At 35.3% G+C, this 7,671-nt stretch overlaps 1 protein-coding gene across 5 annotated transcripts in view; it reads left to right on the top strand.

The window, feature by feature from the left end:
• RUNDC3B (RUN domain containing 3B) overlaps positions 1 to 6,174 on the top strand; it is a gene marked incomplete at its 3' end in the record, with an annotated part of 89,663 nt that extends 83,489 nt beyond the window's left edge. For all 5 annotated transcript variants that reach the window (XM_084897421.1, XM_084897423.1, XM_084897422.1 and 2 more), the window contains 2 exons: positions 1,193 to 1,311; positions 3,734 to 6,174. In XM_084897421.1, the coding sequence (XP_084753547.1) occupies positions 1,193 to 1,311; positions 3,734 to 3,879 (265 nt within the window). The remainder of the gene's footprint in view (positions 1 to 1,192; positions 1,312 to 3,733) is intronic.
• Positions 6,175 to 7,671: the final 1,497 nt, after the last annotated feature.

A 7,671-nucleotide genomic window follows, 5' to 3' on the forward strand; every position in this document is an offset into this window, starting at 1 on the left:
TGCTGGGCCTCTAGTCTATTATAATTATCACAAGTTTTCTATAATAGAACTTCCCATCACTTATAAATATAATTAAGAACTTTTATTTTTCCAACATCAGAAAAATCACTATTTAATAAAGTGAGAATACCACTTGCATTGTAAGCTAGTAGTTACTCCATCACCATATTCTTCACCTCATTTCTTACAGGAAATAGATACTTATTGTATATATTCCCCCCCCCCCATACTTAATATCTATCCATTTGATAAATTTTTAAGTCTACTCTTGTGAATATGAATAATGACTATGTAATAGATTATTTGAATTATATATGCATTCCTATAACATTATCATATAACACAAGACATGTCTAGAAAATTAGGGTTTGAGTACCTTGGGAAATAGATATCGAACCTAAAAAACATGTTCATTTTCCTGGATCATTTATATTTGGAAATAGTAATTAATTGTTCTCTTACTTGAAAAATGGCAATAACATCAAAGCTGCATATATCTCTTGAGGTGATTTTATCCTGACAAGACAAATATAAGGACACTTTAATAATAAATCTTCATTAACTTTCCATTTATAACTGAGATATTCTTTTAATATAATGTTTCTAATTAATTAATAGAAAATGGGCTCACAATTGCAAATACATGAGGGAAGGAAGTAAATTATCGGAATGGTGTTTTAACACAGATATTTTATTACCCAACATTTTTAAGCTTCTCAATTATAGGAATTTATAATAATTTTTACTATAATAATCACACATAAAAATATCAAGGTACTGAAGAATTCTGAAGTGCTTAGAAGACACTAGATCATTATTAAGTTTTGTTCTGATGATTTTGTTCTGCATCTATAGATTTTTCTCCTCCTTGGACACCTGATAATATTATTCAGCTTGTTAAGAAATGTCCACATTTCTTAACAAGCTGAAAAATAAAACAAATTGGTGCAAGGATTTAAGTTTGTTTAAAAAATTGCTTTCTTTTCCATTTTTAGTGGATTAAATAGATAAACATACAAAAAAGGTGGAGGGAAGAATATAATGGAGATCATACTGCAGCCATGATAAAGACCACATTTAGGAAAAAATTGGGGAGAAATTAACCAATTAATTGAAGAAAACCAGTAAAGAATATCTCTATAAATTATTTTTGTGAGAACAAATTTAAGTATACATCACTGTTGTTTTACAGAAAAAGTTATCAAAATCTTGACCAGTTATCAGCTGAAGTTAGCCTTTCTCAGACTTCCCTGGACCCAAACCAGTCACAAGACGATGGAAAACAAGACACGTTAAATTCAATCAGTGAAGGTAAGGAAAAAGGTCTGCTTGAAAAGCACTTTTCCTGCACTTTCTGTTCTGTGGCTGCAGAGGACTGCTAAAGAATAATCTCGATATTTCTGCAAAGTATGCTGAGAATTAAACTACCATTATGATTGAAAATGGTCTGCTCTTGTTTGTACCTCATGAGTTTGTGGCTAACCTCTGGATTCTCTTCAGTTTTTTTTTTAAAAAAATACATTTTATTGTTTTTTTACAGAGAGAGGAAGAGAGAGGAATAGAGTTAGAAACATCGATGAGAGAGAGTCATTGATCAGCTGCCTTTTGCACACCCCATACTGGGAATGTGCCCGCAACCAACATACATGCCCTTGACCGGAATCGAACCTGGGACCTTTCAGTCCACAGGCCGATGCTCTATCCACTGAGCCAAACCCGTTTCAGCTCTGTTTAGTTTTTACCTTTACTTCCTCACTTCCTGTGTACTCTTCTATTCACTCCAATTTGGCTTTTGTGTCTGCTTACTGAAATGATTTTATCAAGGTGACTAACGTTACACTGCCATATTGCTAAAGTCAGGTCTCTGCCATCATCCTATTAAACTCAGCAGCTTTTGCTATGACCATTTTTTCATTTGTTAGTCACTTTTGGTACCTTGTTTATGAGTTCTCAGAAAAAACGTGGGGAATAGACATAAAGGAGTTTTATTTTTTCCCATTACCCCTTTCAGCTGGGCTCAACCAACCTCTCTTCCCATTGGGTTGCATTTTCCTCAACTTGGTCAAATTTCACCGCTTTTCAGGTTCCTCTCAATGATCGCATTTCAGTTTCTAAGACTCAACCTATTCCTTTTAAAAGTTCAATAGCTTATTTGGTTCAAAGCTCTTTCTTCCTCCCCTCAGCATAGGCAACAGTTGTGAATACAGCCCTTTGGATTGGACACGTAGTGCTGGTATGAAAGAGTGCTCACATCTTTTCTCTCTCCTTCCCAGCTCTGCATGTGCTGGTGTGTGTGAGAGCTAGGGACAGTTTCTTACCTAGGGGGAACCTGCATTCCTTTAGACCTCCAGTTTCTTTTCTTTCTCCATTGCAATAAATGGCATTCCCCCCCCCCCCCCCCCCACACACACACACACACAAGTCCTGGCAGCTCCCCAGAGAGCACATGCTATACACTGACCCATCACCTCCTCCCTTACTGCAATCCTAGTCTATGCCGCTTAGAGCAAGCCTCTTGGATGGACTGCTGCCATAGCTTTTTCAATGTCTTTGGTCTCTCATTCTAGCTTCCTCATAATCCATTCTCCATACAATAATCAGTGATATTTTAAAACATACCCACTAAAGACCGAGTTAAATTCAAACTGCATATTCATGACATCAGAATTGTTGAAAGGATGAGAAGTTGTCATTCTTTTCAAGAAATCTTAAGCTCCCCATATGGACAGGTATTATGCTAGTAACTTATTAGTAGCTACCACATTTCATCAAATCTAAGATGCTTTGAGTATTAAGGCACACCATTATTGCAGTTTGGTGGCTCAGTTGGTGGTTGTCCCATACACCAAAAGTTTGCAGGTTCAATTTAGGTCAGGGCATATACCTGGGTTGTGGTCGAGGTTTATATAGGAGGCAACTGATCTATGTTTCTCTCACACATTGATGTTTCTTCTCTCTCTCTCTCTCTCGCCCTCCCTCCCTTCTTTTCTCTTTAAAATCAATTTTAAAAAAAAAAATATATATATATATATATATATATATATATATATATATATGTTATTGGGTGAGAATTATGATACACCATTATTTTATGTACAATCACAAAAGAAAAATGCCAACAATTCATAAATAACATTTCAACATCTTAGCATTTAAAAAAATATTTTTATTGATTTTATTTTTTTAGAGAGAGAGGGATAGATAGAAACATTGATGAGAGAAACATCATTGATCAGCTGCCTTCTGCACGCTCCCTACTAGGATCCAGCCAGCAGCTGAGGTGTGTACCCTGACTAGGAATTGAACCTGTGGCCTCTTGGTTCATGGGTTGATGCTCAAGCACTGAGCCACACCACCAGGCAAGCAGTGATTTTAAAATTTATTATTTGTTATCTTAATGCCTGCCATATAGCGTACATCCAGTGACTTCTAACTTAACATTGGTAGCAGTACCATTTGAAGACTCGTACAGTCCAGACTCCACTATCAATACATTTAAAACAGAACTGGTCTTTTTTGCTATGCTATAAAACAAAAAATCAATTTTCTGCTCTTAGTGACTAATTTGTTTCTGCTAGGCACTACCACTGTCTGTCATCTGAGGCAAAAAGTTTTGTTAACCTTCAACTGTTGCCATATTTTATAAAAGTATGAAATTGTTAGTGTTTTTAGGTCCTTATTGTTATCATTCTTCAAGGATGATTAACTATTTGTTATTTTTTCCTGATTTCAGGTAAAGAAGACACTCCCTCCTTACTTGGTCTCTGTGGGTCTCTAACATCAGTGGCAAGTTACAAATCTCTAACTAGCCTCAAATCCAATGACTGTCTTGCAAGTCCTACAGCAGAGATGACAAGTCCAGGCCTAACTCCATCCTGAACATTTTAATGTAAAAGCCAAAAGATTTTATGTTGCAGAAGTTCTATTAAGTTTGACTGCTGGGAAAACCTTTGGAATTTTATATTGTTCTGGCACACATGTGGAGTTCTATTGCTTCGAGTTCAATATACTCCATGTAAACTGAGGGGGGGTGGGGGGGGAAAAGATCCTGCCTTTTTTTTTTTTTTCTTCATTAAAAAATTCTTATATTTGTCACTGAGAAAATTTAAAATGAATAGGCCTAACATTTTTCAAAGATCATTTGCAAATTGTACATATTTATTATTCAGTTGATTTTCATATATTTAAATGTATCATAATTGCCAGAGACCAAGTTCTAGGTTTTATTCCAGAGACTTATGCTAAGTATTTTCTTTCCTTTTTTATTCAACGATTCAAATTTCTAAAAATGACTTATAATTTCTTCCTACGTTCTCATGTTAAAAGACGTGTTTTTAATATGAGAATGTTTTCAGCTGCAGTTTGACAGTGGCTTATTCAGTTTTTCTTTAAGTCATAATTTGATGTCAACCTCGCCTTCCACTTAACATTTTATATATTTTGTAGGAATGTGCCTTTAGGCAGTTACTAAATTTGTTAGGGTCCTAGGGAAAGTATTTTAGGCCATTTAGATAAAATGAGTAAAATTTACCTTTGTTTCCCCAAAATTTTCTTAAAAGTCTATCCATTAAAAAAACCCAGCTGACTATGCCTCCAAAATTAAACATTAAAAAAGTGTACAAAGATGTTGAAAAAAAAAATTTGATCAGGGAAGATTTCATGTTCAATCAAGTATTTGAGAGGCTTTTAAATTAGTATCAGTAAGTAATCACCATACTTAATGTCTGGCATAAGTGCTGTTTTCTTTCCCTTATGGGCTGCAGTGAAGTGTCATGTACAATATGTTTTATAGTTTCTATTATTAATAATGCCACAATATCTTTTTAAAGTCAATATTAAAAAAATCCTTGCACTTCTAGAGGTTAAAAAAAAAAAGTTTTCTTTTTGAAAACAGCTTTAAACTGTATTTTATTTATTTATTTATTTATTGCAATTTTTGGAACTATTCATTTTTGTCCCTAAAAACTTCACCATATTGGAAAAGAAAATGGATTAAATATATTTTCTACAGTAATATGAGGAAAACATGCTCAGTTGTGCCAAAGAAGTTTTATACATTGTTTACACGAAGAGGCTACAATACTTACTGGGGACTTATGTGATATTTTTGTTTACTAATAAAACATTACTTTCAAACTTAGTAGCTTTGACATATAGGAAGAATGTTCCTCCTAAAGCAATTTATTTTTGTCGAGAGGAGGCAGAAGTGCTGAACTTTCCACAGTCATTCTTTGCGTTGGAAATGTAGGGATGTGGCGTTTCTCTGAAATCTTTAGAGCTTTAACCTCATAATTTGGAATTTAAGATAATAAATAGTAACAAGGCTAGTCTTATATGTAAGACAGTCCCAACAATGGTCATTTCAGGGACAAAGGAGGCCTGGAATCCCTTAAAAGTAAGTTATCTTAGATGTACCAGGACTACTCAGAGCTTTATTCTTTTAGCTTAAGGCTTTTTAGTACTTGTAAAAATGCAAATATTCTTGAGAAATGGTACCTTTAATCTCTGAATTCTGAACAGCTGATTGTGAGTGAGGTAGCCAAGCAATCTTTACTCAGCATGGGGGATGGAAGGTACAAAAGGAGGGCGGTGGGAATCTTGGGAGGAGGAAGTGAGAAACGGTTAAGGAGGGGAACCTCAAAACTTTTAGGCTGGCCTTAAGCACTATTGCTGCTTTCCTAAAAACTTTCAGAATGTTTTAACGCTTTATAATTCACGGTCTACTCTCAACTTGACATTTTCCTCCAGTAACTTTAAATAATCATTGTTACATTTTTCCATACATTTTTATAATACAGAAAGTTAATTCAAGATTCCGTAATGAATACAATTTTTCAGAGTTGTCTAATGTGTTACTGTAACTTGTGCATCTTGAGTGCAGGTTTAAACATGACACCTGAGGACCATGGCTTCCTCCTTTCTTGGAGCTCTTGGTATAAAATTCATCTGCCGTGAATTCAGGTTTCTACTCAGTTCATCTCATACTAATTAGAGAGTTTATGTGTGCATGAGGAAACAACTTACGTCTCAATCTTTAGTTCCATTCAGTAGTGTTTATTGTTCATACACCCTCCCCAAAATAGAATGCTGAAGTACATGCTAATATTTCCATGTGTATTTTGTTGCCTTGATGTATTACACTTGTTGCATGTATATTAAACATTTTGTACCATGTATTAGTGGTCTTAATTTACCCTTGACAAAAAGTTACTTGATTCAGGTTACACACTGAGTTGACAAATAGGGTAAAAGTATATTACCTAACTAGAGGGAGGCCTGGTGCATGAATTCGTGCACGGGTAGGGTTCCTTGGCCTGGCCGGTGATCAGGGAAGGGACTGTAGGAGGCTGGCCGGTGGCAGGGAGTTGGCTGTGGGAGTGCACTGACCACCAGGGAGCAGCTCCTGTATTAAGCATATGCCTCCTGGTGGTCAGTGTGCATCACAGCGATGGTCAATTAGACTTTTATATATATAGATATCTAAAATATTAGTATCAAAATGGTTTTGGAAGAATCCTTATTTCAACTTATATAAAATTGAATACATTTTATTTTTTTAAAGAACATGACACCCTTTAGGGTACACACAGCTATTGGAGTGGCACAGTACAGCAATGGTCCTGGCAGTGTTACTAATGGGATCACATAATTGCCAATGTTTGCATTCTTGCCCGTCAAGTGGAAACATCACCATCTTCTCAGCACCTGTCTGAAGGCATCAGGATGACTTCAGCACTAAATGAAATCATACGTGCATATTTGTAATAGGTAAGTGCCAAAGTCAAGCTACTAATTATGATCGACAAAACTTTAAGTCAGTTTGTAGGTCATCTTTATTAAGACTTACATATAAGTTTTCAAGTGGTTAAAAATGTCTCACAGTTACAACTTATGGAAATTATTTCCAAAGTTCCTACTAGGTGAAATCTCCACCTCTGAAATGTCACATAACTGCTTTGAAAATCAGGGCTCTTAATTTTATTTTATTTTTTAAGTTAGTTCACTTTGCTCTTCCTCTAAGCAAAGCAGCTTCTATGTAGGTTCAGCATTTGTTCTTTTTAATGGATAGGAAGGGGGAGATGAAATTATATCAGTATCATGAATAGTACCTTTTAAAATCATATTTTAGTCCAAACCAAACTTCAGATTGTTGCAAAATAGGTTACCTTATTTATATGTCACATTTCCTATGCTGTCAGTTATTTTTCTAAAACACAACTAAAATAAAAATTTCACAACTCTTGGCCTTACTACATGACACATTCTGGTGTTTCCTGTTCTATTTTCTTTCATTAAAAATAAATGCTGGTCGACCTCACCAGTTTGGCGCAGTGGATAGAGCGCTGGCCTGTGAACTCAAGAGTCCTAGGTTAGATTCAGATCAAGGGCATGTGCCTTGGTTGCAGGCACATACCCAGTAGGGAGTGTGCAGGAGGCAGCTGATTGATGTTTCTCTCTTATCAATGTTTCTAACTCTATATCCATCTCCCTTCCTCTCTGTTAAAAAAAAAAAAAAATCAATAAAATATTTAAAAAAATAAAAAAATAAAAATAAATGCTGGTCTTGGGGGAGGTGTCCAATATCTCAACTCTTTAAGTATTAGAGCTGTACTAAATATACTTCCTTTGTTTCTTGTCGTCTTCTTGTTTCTCCTTTGGCACACAAACCCT

Source organism: Pipistrellus hanaki, assembly GCF_964339955.1.
Source record: "Pipistrellus hanaki genome assembly, chromosome: 10".
In the NCBI taxonomy this organism is placed as follows: Eukaryota; Metazoa; Chordata; class Mammalia; order Chiroptera; family Vespertilionidae; genus Pipistrellus; species Pipistrellus hanaki.